General features: G+C 41.5%; 1 protein-coding gene across 1 annotated transcript in view; it reads left to right on the top strand.

Moving 5' to 3' along the window:
* Positions 1-10,250, top strand: part of LOC117611949 (zwei Ig domain protein zig-8-like) — a 36,070-nt gene extending 25,820 nt beyond the window's left edge. Inside the window, exons 4-6 of the mRNA XM_034340474.2 lie at positions 5,196-5,323; positions 6,058-6,226; positions 6,680-10,250. Coding sequence (XP_034196365.1) covers positions 5,196-5,323; positions 6,058-6,226; positions 6,680-6,768 — 386 coding nt within the window. The 3' untranslated portion in view covers positions 6,769-10,250. The remainder of the gene's footprint in view (positions 1-5,195; positions 5,324-6,057; positions 6,227-6,679) is intronic.
* Positions 10,251-15,317: the final 5,067 nt, after the last annotated feature.

Below are 15,317 nucleotides of genomic sequence, written 5' to 3'. Positions count from 1 at the left end.
TACCTTTCTGTCATCAACTGGGACGCCGCGTTCATTTCGGCTCATTAGCGTTGCACTTTGAGCCATCGCGTCGGATACAATGCGTCGGACAACTTGCCTCTTCGGTGGTTCCGTTTAGCAAACTAGATTTTTCAAGCAACCATTCAGAAAAATAAATTTGGATAAAAGTAGCATCCGATACGATGAGAAAGAGGTTAAATGATAAAAAAAGGTGGAACGCGTGAACGAGCGAATCTAGTTGCAGGATTTTCGACTTTTCGGATTAAAGTGGCCCGCGGCGGTGAAGTTTGTACATTTTCATGGCGTATCGTTCTCGCTCCGCGAAAAAGGGTCAGCCAGCCCTGCACCGTGGAAAGCTTTTAACGATTGAGAAGCAGTGGAGCATATCCGTTACAGAAGGAGATACACCGGTCGAAAGTGATTCGAACGGAAGCATCGCTTAATCCTGTTTCCTAAATCCTCTGATCGTCGTAGGTACGTTGGACCAAGCAACGCCGGCTAAATCGTGGGATCCGAGCGATTTCAAAAGTGGCCGACGGATTTAAATAAATTAGCTAGCTCTTACTAATTTCTCGGCGTTGCTTAACTTTGGAAATCGTAAAATTACTTTACCCTCCGGCTCGTGTAACTCGTAGTAGCGTTGAAAAGTCGCCGATTGCGTCCTCTTAAATTCTCCGCCCGTCCACTTCGTAATCTCGGAAAGAACATTTTCGTGTTCCTTTTTACCCTTTTTACCCTTTCCGTCTGCGTTCCCTACATTTATGATAGAAATCCTTAGACGAAGCAAGTGGCTATATCGGTTCGTTTCGGCTCTAACGTCGTCCTCTGTGCACTGGCTATAAACGTCAGCATCGCAAGGGTTAATTACGTGGCGGGTGACATCGACGATTGCTTTCAACGCGTAAATCGATCGATACGTACATCGTGGAAAGCGGGTTGAATAGCATTGGACAGCGGGGGAAAACAGTGTATAGATTGAAAGGGAGCGGTGGCGTAGGGATGGCGATTACGGCGACACGTCTAGCAATTGCTGGCGAAACATCGGTTAATCCGGTTTCGATAATCCTCTCATTAGTCGTCGGTAGATTAGACCAGGTGTAGATTCGATTGCGAGGAAGGTAGGATAAAGATAAAAGGGAGAAACGATCCGTGGTTCGAGGCTAGGTCAGGATAGAGGAATAGGGGATTAAACGGGCGAGGAAGGGTGCGGGTGATACAAAGTTTCGTTAGTTCAATACGAGGCTGAATGATTTCCGATTATTGGACGTTCGCCAACCACCCTCTCCGCTCGGTTTAACTGAAAATAAGGGACGTCATATTGAGAATTAGACGAAAGTAATGTTTAGAGGTTGACGAATTCCTGCGGGACTCGTTGGAACATTATTTCACGGGATTATCGCGGAACGGTATAACTGCTCTGTCACCAGGTTTGGGAATAACGATCGGGCTTGTTAGTCGATCGTGATCGAAAATAACCGCGTGCTTCTAGCCGAACCTTCCATTAGGATCGTATTTGCGGTCGAACGAGCCGTGTCTCGCGAACATTTATCGTTCGACTGCGATTAATCCGTCTGGACATCGTGTTATGGCCAGCTCGAATGGAACGGCTTACGAAACCTGCACATTTCCTGACTAATCGATGATCGCAGTTAATCGAAATTCATTTTCACACCGTCCATCGAGCTTTTAAAAACAATGCCCGCTTAAAATTCTTCGCGTCTCGAGGGTAGAAATCATTGAAAGTGCTGTAGGAGCCCGAAACACGTTGAAGGATCGGTTCCGACGTGACGCGTCACCGGGACACCTCCGTAACAGAGATAAATTATTCCGGTCCGCGAAAAGAGACGAGCAGGATCAATAATGAAGGTCGCCGGTGTGCCACGAAAGGAGAAGGTTTAGCCTGGCGAAGCGATTTCCATTGCGGCTGAAAATCGTGACTAGGATTCGAAAGGACAAATAATGCCGGACTCGGTGCTGTCTTTTCCCCATGATCGAGCCCGTTAACCCAACAGATGTGCGTACAGAGTGTTTTTATACTAACATTGCATTACCATAAAAAATCAACATAAATTCAGGGTGACTGGCGCTGAAAAAGCTGTGTCGAACAATTTCCACTTTGTACGTTCATCCATTGACGAAGATGCGATTTAGAAAGGAGCGAGTATCGCAACGGACGGAAATCGCTTTTCCTGTGGCTCTTGAATAAAAAGCAAGAGTCGTGGCTCTTAAAGCCGTGGAATCAACTTGATTAAATCTCGGGATTTCGGTGTATCAACGTCGAAGAGAATTCTATTCTTAGTAGAGCGTCGATTTACTATCCACTCCCACTTGTTGTTAACCTTTACTATTTTTTTTTTTTTCTTTTTGAGACTAACAGAAAGCAACGGTGATTCAATTGCGGCCGTAGTCGCGGTCGAGTTACGTATCCGTTGCCTCTCTCGATTTATTTCCTGTTGGATGGCTCGAGCAAAGATCGATTAGGAACGAAGATCGATGCTTCGGTTAGATATTAATTCGCTGAATTAGTCGGACGTTCCGGGCTCCAGTAAGAGATAAAGCTGTGGGATTATCGGAATTGGTGCTCGCAATAAATACAAGAAACACTGAAGCGGCATTTATTAGACCAGCGGAATGAAATTAATTCAGAATTCAGCGATTAATCAGTCGAATATACTGAAACGCGAAGTAATTCAGAAGCATCCATGATCTCTCGATAATTTCATTTTTAAATTTTAAATTTTACTTTTCACCTTACCAATTTTCACTTTGAAGATTTTAATATCACGAAAATCCTTGCTTATTAATTTTTTCATTTATAAAAAGGACGGATAAAGTTTTTATATTTTCGTTGAATAAAAGAGTTGATTGAAAATTCTCATCCGATACAATGAGAAAAAGCATCAATCGATAGATCGATCGAAGATAAGTTCAGCGAGGCAATTTGTCGCGTTGAACTTTCAGTTTGATCGATCAATAACCGCCGCAGGTGTCAGCGTATCTCCTCCGAGGCAGCTACTAAAGAACAGATTGATTATTCCTTAAGGAGCGAATCCTCGTGGTGCTGCTGTACCTCGTAAAATGTCTTCCATACCGATAGTCATCCCCTAGTACCCCTCAACCCCCGAGAGTTCCCGGTTGAAGAGGCAATATGCCGCTTAGGGATGCGCTTCACCGGAGGAAATGAAGATCCTTCGCCGCTGTGTTGCTTTCCGCTCGAACGGACACCGGATGTCGTTGGCTAGGAAATCTAGAAACTCGACAGCTGATACAGAGATTTCTTAAAAGAACTCGCTTTCCTCCTTCGACCATTCTCTATCTTTTTGGACGCTTATTCCAGACGAAAGATTAATTAAGTTGCAAAGTAAATCGAGAGGACTCGTAGTTTAAGGGTAATTAATTCTGAAGCTAATTCCGAAGCTCTGAAGTTTTAAAGTTTAAAAATGTTGAACCTTTAAGGGCATTGAACTTGCGAAGTTTCGAAGATTCGCGACTACGAACTTGCCAACTGTGAAGTTACGAACCCTTAAAGCTTCAAAGTTGAGAATGGTCGAAATTCCAAAGTTGCAGACAGACATTCGGCTCGAATGTGGCAGTAAGATGGCCAAGCGCGATATTGGCACCTCCATACCTAATAAGAAGGATCATGGAAGTGGGAATAACACGGTGCTAGCGTTGCTCTAGCAGATAACGTAGACGATTATGAACACAAAGGGCACGAATTCGATTCCCCTGGCTTCTAGTTTCGGCTGATCCTATTCCGAATTGTTCATTATACACACTCTGCTCGCTTTATCTACCAGCATATTATTAAACCCCCCCACCTCGGTGTCCGGATGATCTTTGGGAACAATTGTTTTGCCAGCGCTATAATTTCGCGGGAAGATCATCTCACGAATCAACCCGTCGAGGGAGTTAGTTCAGATAAATTACGAACGCTGTAAAATAAACTAAAGACGATTTGTTGAACAGAACAACGGTTGCATTTCCTTCGCGAAGGAAACAGCTTCGTTCTCTGTACGAGCGTGTTTGTCTTAGAACTGGCGAAGTTTTCTCCAGGCAAGATGGAGGAAAATTGAACAAAGACGGAAGAGGGTTGGGTCAGTAACATCGCGACTAACCAAAGAGAATTCGTGAAACTCGAGGAATCCCGGATGCCCGGCTGTGATATTCCTTTACCGCGTAGGTAAACGTCCGAGCGTCAGGATAAACCTGTTATTTCCCCGCTGCAAAATGTCACGGGAATAACAAGACCGCGCTGTCGAGATGATTACTCGCGTCAATGTTTGCTCGCTACCGTGCGATCAACGGGTCAAACGTCCGTGTCCGTGCCCTTTGCTATCGTGTGCGTTTGAAATTTCAACCCTTTCGAGCGAAAAGCAAATAATTGTTATACGATCGGCATCTCTGAATACCATTCTGATGGTTTAGGAACGCCAGAATTTTCCTCCGATAACATAGTTCGTTCGAGCATAAACTTCAAATTGCATTGTTTGCTTTTGTAAGTTCGGTACATAGGTTAGACAAACAAATTTGATCAGCTTTTTACAGTTATCGTGTAGAGTACACTTTCCATCTGAAATTTTCTATTTCCTTTTTTTATTCGCCATTGAACGTCCGAATGGAGGAAAGAAATACTGCTTCGTTTGAGAAAAATTTATATTCCCATAGAGATTGTATCGGTAGGATCGCGAAACACGAGGCGTCCCCATCAGAACGGTTCAATAAACGATACGGTTTTCCAAGCAAGTAGACGCATTCCGATGTATCCCGTGTTTCGTTGATTGTACGCGACGCGAATTCTTTCTTAGGAGAGATTCACAAGCCATGTAGAACTGATCGAATCGGTATTCCCTCGGACAAGCGTTGCTTTCACGGAACAGTATCGGATATATCGCGTCGAGAGATCTCCGTTCCCCGTTATTGGATTTTATTCGGCGGACCGAGCCTTACCCTCTGTCTAACAATAAGATTGAATTTGACCGGTGCCGAGGAAAAACAAACATCTGACCGTTCGGTTTTTTCCATCGAAGCTACTATTCTTCGTTAAGATCGCTACGAGCGTTGTGTCAGTTTCTATAACGGAATTTCGTTTCATCTCGAAAGCTGATATCGCCGATAAGACACCGGGTGTCTCGTAAACACTTTTTAGAAAATAATAATTATCTATGTAACAAGCGTTCTTGTTCTGATTTCAGAGCCAGAGACGGAGATCTCCGGAGGTCCTGACCTGTTCATCAACAAGTACAGTACGATAAATTTGACGTGCCTGGTGAAATTCGCCCCCGAACCACCGTCCACGATCGTCTGGAGCCATAATCACGAGGTAAGAGAATTAATTAATAAAATCTCGAAAGCCGGTATGGAATTACCGAAGGAATTAATCAGGTAGGTGTAACTGATTGTTATCACGCGATATCGATTATCAGTGCAGTCGAAGGCGTTATTTATGAATGGCCACTAACAAGCTATCGGTTGTTCGCCGACAACGAAATACAGGTTGGCTTATATAAATAAGAAACTGCTTCTAGGATGTAAATTATTCACGGTGTAACTAAAGCTGTCAGTGATTGAGGAACGAGGATCCTCCTCTGGTGATTTATTACGTAAAGAACTTTCATAGCCTTCATCTTCTTTCGAGTCGATATTATAAACGATCGATGGAATGAAAGTTAAACGCATACGCGTTAGAAATGCATTGGAAATTTCATTTTTCTTTTGCTTTCTTTACTTTCTCTGGCATGCTGCAATTTTCGTCGCAAAAAAAAATTGGGAAAAAATGGAAAAAAACCTAACCTTTTTCGCGAAGGTTAGGTTAGGTTAGATTTCTTTCTTTCAATTTAAATGGTTTAAGCGCAATCTTATTAAAGAGCGTTCTCAAAAAAGGTGAAAGAGATTGGTTTTCGCGATTTCTCTGGCATGCTGCAATTTTCGTCGCATTGTTGATAATAAATAGGTGTACTAGGAAGCCGGTAGGATAGGAAGTTTGAAAAGTTGCACGAACTTGGGGTTGTTAAGTCCTCTCTTTACGACTTTGCTCTTGTTTTTCTTTGCCTCCAGCCGATTAACTTCGAGTCGCCGAAGGGTGGCATCAGTCTGATCACCGAGAAAGGACCTGTAACTTCCAGCCGTCTGCTAATTCAGAAGGCGATCGAGAAAGACTCAGGCCTTTACACGTGTTCGCCGAATAACACTCGTCCTAACAGCGTGCGGGTTCACATTGTCGATGGTAAATTTTTGGATAGTTTGCCCTGTGATCGTCTTAATGGCACGGTAGAATGGATTAATCGTTTCATTCGGAAACGCGAGTATCGCGTTAGTATATTCGTTTCGTCGTTTCCTAACGACGTACGAGCAAACAAGGCACAAACGAGTTTCGTAAAGCGTATAATCAAAATGAAATTCTCGGTCGCGTATAAGTTCGCTCCTTTCGCGTAGCAAGCCGAAGGAAACGGGGAAACTTCGCGGAAGAGTTTGTTACCAGCGAACGCGGGGCTGTTCCGAACAGTTTCAGCGGAGTTTCCGAAATTTCATTTACGTGCTACTCAGACATATTAGCAGATGCTGTTCGCGCATAATTTAACGTAATTGCACGAACGAAGTGGAGATCTCGGCACGTACGCCTATCACCGATCGATCGGTACTCCACCTTTCGCATTGTCGTAAATTTACTTTGTTTCAGAACATCCGGCGGCGATGCATCACGGCGCCGGCCACAGAATAGCTGCGACTTTACTTCATTTTCTTTTACTTATTTTCGGGATCATTTAGCCGGTGCTCGGTCTCGACAAGTGGTCTTCCCTGCGAATTGTTTCCGTGTTATCGACCATACTCGATTCAGTTTATCTCTATTCCAACGATGTCTGAACTTGGCCGCTCGCTTCGAGCATCTTCGTTTTCCTTTTATTTCTATTTCGTACCTCTTCAATTTTATTGCTTTCCTAAGTGTGTCATCGTTTCATTTTGCGTTCAGTTGATTTATTTTTCTTTGGAAAATCATATAGACCATCCTCGTGCGAAAACAATTTTTCTTTGCACGTATATACCTACCCTAATGTTTCGGAATATCCTGTAGACAGTGATTTAATTTCCGCGCTTGTTTTCCTTGCCTCGGCATGCACGACACGAGATCGCGCACTGGTTCGTGTGAAATTGTTCTTTTCGGTAGGAAAACAGACGATGTGTTTTTTCTTTTTTTTTCTTGTTTTTCCACTGCAACAGACGAGCTCGACAATCGTTTCGGATTGAACCATTGAATTCGTATTCGTTGCCGTTGTTAGTCCACGCTCGGAAACGTTTTACGGATCGGACAGACGTTTTTAACGAGCCTTTTACACGCCGATCGACCAGCAACAAGCAGTTAGACGAAACTTCGATGATGGAATCAGTAACCGAGTTACAGACTGACGTATATTTAATTAAATAAAAAAAACAACCGCATTGTTGGCAACAATGGCGGGGAAACGTCGACAAGGTGCTCCAATAATAAACTTCCTTCTCCCTTGTTGACGAAACTTTACCGTACTTCCCTCGGTTTCGATACGTTCACCTCGAAGCGACTTCCTATCCAGGCAAACTCGTTACGTTCTATTTCTGCCTTCGACAAATGGAATCAATGTTACAAGGAAACGCGGAGTCTTTCGTGTCATAAGACGTGGCATAAGAAACGAGTGAATTCGCTTCGAAGATAAAACTCGATCCTTCTCGCATTCTTCCATGTCTTTTCCTATGATTTTTGGAACACCCTGTACGTACGTTTTTTGAAAAAGTAAATCAACAGATTCTTGCGACTTTCAGTTCGCGAGATTAACAGATATTCCAATATACGAGTAAATAAGTTCGATAGAAAATGCTATCGATTCGTTCGACGAATTAACGAGAAATCGTAACGCGAAGGATTTTCTTGGTAAACAGTAAACTGAAAGTTTCGTTTCATTTTTGAAATAGAAATGTTTACAGAGGGTACAGCAATGTGTGCCAGGAGTTAAGGAAAAAGAGCGTTGCTAAAGGATTAAGGAAAGAAACGGGAGGAACAGTTTGCTCGAAAGCTGTGTCGGGCCATTCGTACTGATTACTACTTAATTTTGCTCTTTTTTTTTACCGAGTCTAAACCATCGTGATTACGGTGAACTGCGATTACTTCCTTTTCTGCAGTTTTCTTCCTACGTTCGAGTTACTGTTTTACTGTACACAACTTCGCCGTGAAAGGAAGGAAAAATATCGTTCAGCGAGCAAATGGAAGGAAAATATTTGCTCGAATAAAAAAGATGTTTTGTCAATCTGAACCAGGACGAAGATTAACTTTTTTCTCGCGGATATCGCGAAAGGACGAATTGAAAATTTATTGCATCGTTTGATTCAGAATATCTCTTTTGTATACAGAAATTGAAAAGTAACGCACGAATTTCTTCCCACAATTTTACATTTTATGGAAATGGAAAAAATCAATTGTTGAATTTGAAGCGCGAATATTCAGAAACGTGCAGTAACTTACAGTAATTCGAATATTCGTTCAGATAATTAAAAATTCTAAGATAACTTTGTTGAGTTTAAAGCATGAATATTTAATTTTTCATTTTTCACATTACTGACCCTCTACAACACCTCGTGAAAGTTTGATATAATGTAGCAAGAGTTTTTGATTTAAATTTATAGCATGCTTTCTTGCATTTTTCATCGTGTCTGGCTTGAAATATAAATTACTCGTGAAAATTTCATTCGCCTTAAAATTTTGGGCGAATAGATGTATAAATCGCTGTAAGTTGAATATAATTAACTGCCATTATCTGTACGCGTAATAGTCGTGGTTTTGTTGTATCTAAGGGACCATGAAGGTTAAGCAAAGACAGATGGTCCAATTATCCTGATTAACGAGTGTTATTTGGAAAATAAGACACGGACGTTCGTAAACCATAGCAAAAACTCCATGGTACTCTTTTGATTGCGACACGATACCATTAGTCGTAAGTCTTTTTACAAAATTTGAAAGATAAAGAGAGAAGCACCCGTTAGTCGTACGCGATATTAAATGCTATTAGTCAAAAATGGTAAAATTAGATAAGTCTTCTTTATCTAAGAAATTTTTTACGAATGTACATAAATAGATAAGAAAGTGAGAATCTTCTATAGCGACGTATCTCCCCTTTGTAGCGATTGATTAAATAAAACAGAAGAGTCTGTTCGGTGTTATTCTAAAAAGTGTTTAAAAGAAATAACAGTTTACATGGATCGTTGTTATTTTTAATAATTTACGAGAAATAAAGTATTCGTCACGGACTGCCCTTGTTCTTATTACCGAAAGTAACAAATTTTCCTGATAACACTCCCTCCTACCTTCATCAGTGGTTTGTTGCTTGAAAAATTTTTATCCTCATCAATATTTAATGAGGTTTCTTGTTAAACGGCACCGAGCTCCCTCGAGAATATATAAAATTATTGATAGCGGTGTGTTTAATCAAGAACGATACAACCTCAACCTTCCCCTTTTCACGGTACATTGAGAACAAAGCAGAATATATTCGCAAACGAAAAAGGGTCGTGATATAAAAAAAGATTCAGAAAACAGTGATCTAGTTATACCGAATTCAAGTGTAAGTAGAATAAAGCGAAGGACGAATAAAATTATCGAGAGTGGTCTCATTTTCAGCCTGGAAAGCATTCGAGTATATATCGAGGGAGCCGGTAAGCGTGAAACGGTCGCGAAACAGCCCTTTCTTTCTCTCTAAGCCCTTTCTTTTTTCTCGTTTCAAGTTACCGTCGCCAGTCGACGTCGCATTTCCAAGGAGCCGTTTTAATTAATCCGCGAGCGCCGACTGACGCTAATTACCCCTCTCTGCACCGAGACTTTTTCGCACGTTCTCCGCTTTGTAACATCAACCGGTCATCCTCTTCAATCTTCCGTTAGATTTCACCTGCCGTAGGCGTGCACTTGGATCGCCCTCTTTTTCTTCTCATTCCCTCCCCCTCCCCCGCCAATTTTTCTATTTTCACTCCTACTTCACCTCCCACCCTCTCTTTCGTGAGTATACAGTTTTTGTTCGCGGTTTAATGACGCGAGAAAATATCTTCACCGTTGAAAAATTCGACGGCCCCTTGATATTCTGATCCTTCTTTAATTAGTTCCAACAGCGAGCTGCTTAACCAACCGAGAGATCCGATTTAGCGGTCTATTTTGCAACGAATATCGCTTCTTCATTTTTTTTTTCGCGCACCATAATCACACGTGATAATTCTTTTAATCGACTCGTTGCTTACTGGCTGATGTATATAAAATTTTTATGCATCGTGTACAAATTGTACATCGAGATCGTTCGAATCTCCAGCATTTTTCAAGCAGGAGAAATTGATGAATTTCGAACAGATGACGAGCAACGAAAGGCACTAATTAGAGCGATAGAATTTCAAGTATGTCTACGCTCGTTGAACAGCGATCAGGACGCGTTCGATCAAAAGGGAGATTTCTGATACAATGCCAAGCCAGAACACAAATAGCCACAGACATCTGCGTACGTCTGATTGACCCATTGATTCCCGAAACAAGAGACAGTTAAACGGGATAACGATCGACTTTGGACATGGAATGCTTGGAGAGCGCATAACTGCTGCTAGTGGCGAAATGAATGATTAATTAATTAAACGCGTATAACTTTATTCGCTCGCTGTGCTTACGTAACGATCCGATAATAAAAAGGAAACGAATAAGTGGAAACGGCATTTAAATAACAATCGTTTTTTCTTTTTCACACCCGGCACATCGTTAATCGTATAATTTCGTTTCGCTGAAAGAACGTTTTCGAGCACTTTATCTGGGGCAAGATCGCGGCAAACAAATATAACCGATCGACGTTAATCCTCGTTTCCGCCAGTGGCGAGATAATTAATGCGTCTCCGAACAAGGGAGCCACTGGGATTTTTTTCTCCTACCACCCCCCCCCCCCTCCCCGGAAAATAAAAGAATCCCGGAAAATAATTGCGTGGAATACAATCTGTTGGCCTTCCAATTAGAACTTCCTTCGCCGCGACTCTATTTGTTGCGCGGAAGTTCCACCGAACTTTTTAATTAAATTTTATTCATTAACGCGAGTGTGTATAACGGGAATGGAAACCTTGAGCAGCGGTTTCGCTCGATAAAAGGTAAGATGTCGCGGATGGTTTATACGGAAAAAACGAAATTGAACGAGACTCGCGATTAATTTCCCCCGAAATCTCGTCGCGTTCCGCGAACGAGGGTAATTAAAAATTATACCGACCGCGTCGTCCCCGATGAAGCTGATACGCAGAGGGGAGCATAATTAAATAAGATAATAGAATTCGGTGCTGAAACGAAGCTGAAAAAGCGCCGAGTATAATCCTACATTATTTTCTTTAACTTAAGATTGAAAATGATAACTGGTAATTATCCATTATCAACTGTCCGTCAAAGCATTGTTCGTCATTCAAGTTTAAAGTATGTCTAGAACTGTAGACGGGTATTAGCTGTAATGTAAATCAACGTTAACTTTTACAATGGATTTGTAAAGTTCAATTTAATCCGTAGGGCAGATTTATGTAGACCGATGCGCTCCCGTTACGCTCGAACTGCTTGCTGCTCGCTTCTTAATTACGTCTCCGGATCCACGTTCGCGCTGTTTTACGATTCGCATTTATCACGGTCCTCGTAAGATTCCCGTTGAAAATATACTGCTGAGAAACAAGAGAACACGGCCACCGTTCGTTAAGGCGTTTAACTTTATACGCCTCCTAGTCTGGTCCTTACTACAAAATCGCTACTCGTTATTTAGTTTTCGTTCAACAAGAAATACAATTAAAATCGAGCTACTATTACTCTATCATTCGGCTTTTATTACTCTATATTCGACTTATATAGGAAAGATGAAATTAAATGGTAAATGGTTGCGTCAAGTATTTAGCGAAATGAAATGCAATGCAATTATAGAAAGCCTCCGTAACTAAATTAAATTTATTGGAAAAGCAATCCGATATTATTAAATGATTGCGTATCAAATGACCGATTTCAGTTTAATCTATTAAAACGTCTTCGAACTCAGTTTCAATCCCGCGATCTTGCATCTTTGATAGAGTAGAGAAGCGAATGGTTTCTTAACTAGAAAGCAAAGTGGAACGCCTTTATTGCAAGGAAACGTTGCGTGAACGGGGAAAGATGTTATTTTCATTGTGAAATTATACCCTGAAAGCGTCCTCCAACGTTTCCTAGCTTTTAGAACTTTGAAGATGGAAAGTTCGTGTGGTAAGACGAGAACGTCATTTAGCGTTGCGAAAATTTATAAGGACTTGTAATTGGAATAATATTCTAACCGAGTTGAAAGTTTCGCTATATGCTTGAGGTAACTTGAGAAATATCTTCCATTTCGAGACACTCGACGACTTCTATTTACGAAATGTTTGGAAAAGGGTTCAGGACCAGAATAAATTGTCATTCATATATTTAACAATTGATGTCATTTTAACGTTTCATCTCTGAAATCCTTCAGAATCGAGTAGCGTCAGCAATTAGTAAGTCGAGTTATTTTTGCAGTTGGATTAACGGAAAATACTCGTTTCTTTTCGTTTCTTGGTTACCTTCGCAAAACGAATCGGTCCTTTCTAACGACGTCTTCTCGAAAGGCAAAAACAAGCTGAAATTATCCTCCCGAGTGTAGTTTCATCCCCGAAGGAGCTTGGTTGTTACCTTTATTCGTTGAAATCGCCGATTACGATTATCCTTTGCTCCGGAGCATCGCTGACAGGGTGGTAATTAAGCGCCTTCCCGGCCACCATCTCTCGTTATTGTCCTTTATTTTTCGAGGATCCCAGGGTTCTTGGAAATTCCCGGGATGGAATCAAGGGGACGGAAAAAGCGCAACAAGCACAGGTGTAATTACAGCTCCCTGGCGAGCGAGGTTCGTTAAGACAAAACGGATAGCGCCGTGTTGATGATCTAACGTGGATTAATTAAAGACGATCTGCGTGGCTCGAAATTATTTTCCTAACCTCTGTATCCGACATTATTAACATTTCCATCGGCTTTGGTCTTTGACCAAATCGTAATTTAAACTTTCCGCTGGAAAAGCGGATGTTGCTGCATATTGAGAAGGGATGAAGTCAGATTTCTTGACGAAAAATGAAGTTGCAGTATCGGTCTCGTTATTACTCCGCGAATTAAAGTATCCAGGTTCGGGCAAGAATTAAAGCGCAGCGTTTCGTGGCTCGCGCCAAACGTACCATTAATTTGTTTGCTTTATCCCGTGGAACTGGGTCGTGTTCCTCGAAGCGAGGGAGCGTCGACAAAAAAAAAAAAAATAAAAGAAAATAAAAAGAGAAATTTTTAATCGGCCAACGCGAGCGGTTAGCCAACCGAATAAAAATTGCAGCGGTTAATTAGAAATGTAAAAAAGTGTGAGAGACAGAGGTGGCTTCGGTATTGTCTATAACGAAATTCAGACGAGCACGAACGTTGCCGCGTGTGTGCACGTGGATTAATAATAAAGCGGCGTACGCGCGGACGTCGCGGGGAAAAAAAAGCAAATTAAAGCAAAAAAGGGAAGAATTCAATTCGAATATTCATTAGCGGTAGCCGCGTTTCTCTCGGTACATTATTTCAAACGGATCGTCAACGGCACGCCACGCACTGCATAAAAATGCAACGTTGTTACCGGTGTGACGTTCTATTATTTTGTCACGTACAAACTGTGATGAAAGGGTGCTGGAAAATCTTGAAATTTGATTTCCGCTCCGAGATCTTTATCAAAAATTAAAATATCTTTTATATTTTGCGCATGGTTTATAAAACGTTTTGTCTAAAGCGTAACTCTGGAAGCAACTAATAAAAGAACTGCCTGTATAAGGGTTCAATAAATGTTAGGGTAGCCGATTTATTGGGACAAAGTGTAACCTCCCCTCGGCGTACGCCCGAACCTGTTTTCTTCGGCAACAACCATTCACCGTCGACCCTTTTCATCCTTTCTTTCATACCATTTTCGAATACGCATCCCCTTGACCAAGTCGAAATCGTTTCTCATTCTATACATCATCCCCGACCTCTTCTATTTAACCATTTCCCTACGACCCCTGTGAAAATCAATTCAACCCTCTCTTTTCAAAACTGCCTCTCTCTGACTTGACGCTTTTCACGTCCAATGGAAATCTCATTAGGCGCACAAATTGCAAATTTTCATATCTCTTGGAATATTATGTTGGAGAGTTTTGAAAGTAAAACCTCCCTGTCTGATTCAATTTCTGAATTTAAATTGTATGATGCTGAAATCGTGATATTAGAAGGAAATTAAAATTCTTTTTTTTTTTTTTCAAATAAAATTCCAGTGACGCGTACAGCGAATGCATGCAGTTTATAATTGAATAACCAAATTTTTCAATTATTCATTTCAACGGCGCCCGTGATATTTCGACAAATATTTCACGTTATATTCTTTCGATTGAATATAATCAATGTTCGATATTTTATCTCTTTTTCATGTTACGAAATATTCAAATATCGATGGGAAAATAGAAACCGTGTACTTTTAATTAACGTAATTTCACCCATTAACAGATTGAAAATTGAGTGAATTTTTTGCAATTGTACCGAAATCTTGGAATTGCGTGAAATCCAACAAGGCTGATAATAAGCTTTCTAATGACGATTTTAATCAACTGCAGGAACGCATATATAACCGCGAATTAGCTGGCTGGTATCGCGAGCATGGAAGCTAAAAACGATGGTTGTTGAACGTCCAACGTGAAATTTTATGGTTGACTACGCGCTAATGCGCTACACTTTGTCGCGGTGTACGGTTGCTCGTTAATGGAACCACGGATTAAGGAGACTATAAATGTTGCCAGGGCCAACTGTACGCGTTGATAAGTGGCTGAAAGAATTACTCTGCTTTATGGTTAAACGGCTATTACGGAAGCGAAGGTATTCGATAAAGCTCGATCGTGAATTAACGCATTACCTACCTTCTATTACTTGAGACGTTAGAACTGGAACGGGTTTCGTTGGTCGTTGGATACGCCATAAGCCAGGTAATAATTACACAACTGGCCAAGCTGTCCCACCGGGTACCGTTGACGGTTCTAGGAAAAGTTATACGAATACAACTTTGTCAAGGCGAGTAATATTCAAAGGACGAAGGTCGAGGTAAAGTCACAAAGTGGCGCAACCAGAAGGACGCAGGGATACGCGTGTAATTGGAAAAGTCCTTGAATTCCTGCGAGCAGAGAGCGGTGATTGATCGTGCGGCTGGCTTAAATGAAGCGACCGGCCGGCCAACGGCTCGTAATTATCGAGAGACTCGGTTAATTGGCTTGACCGCCGCAGTTGC

The sequence above is a fragment of the Osmia lignaria genome, chromosome 10 (assembly GCF_051020975.1).
Source record: "Osmia lignaria lignaria isolate PbOS001 chromosome 10, iyOsmLign1, whole genome shotgun sequence".
Taxonomy (NCBI): domain Eukaryota; kingdom Metazoa; phylum Arthropoda; class Insecta; order Hymenoptera; family Megachilidae; genus Osmia; species Osmia lignaria.
This window is presented reverse-complemented; position numbering and strand designations above follow the sequence as displayed.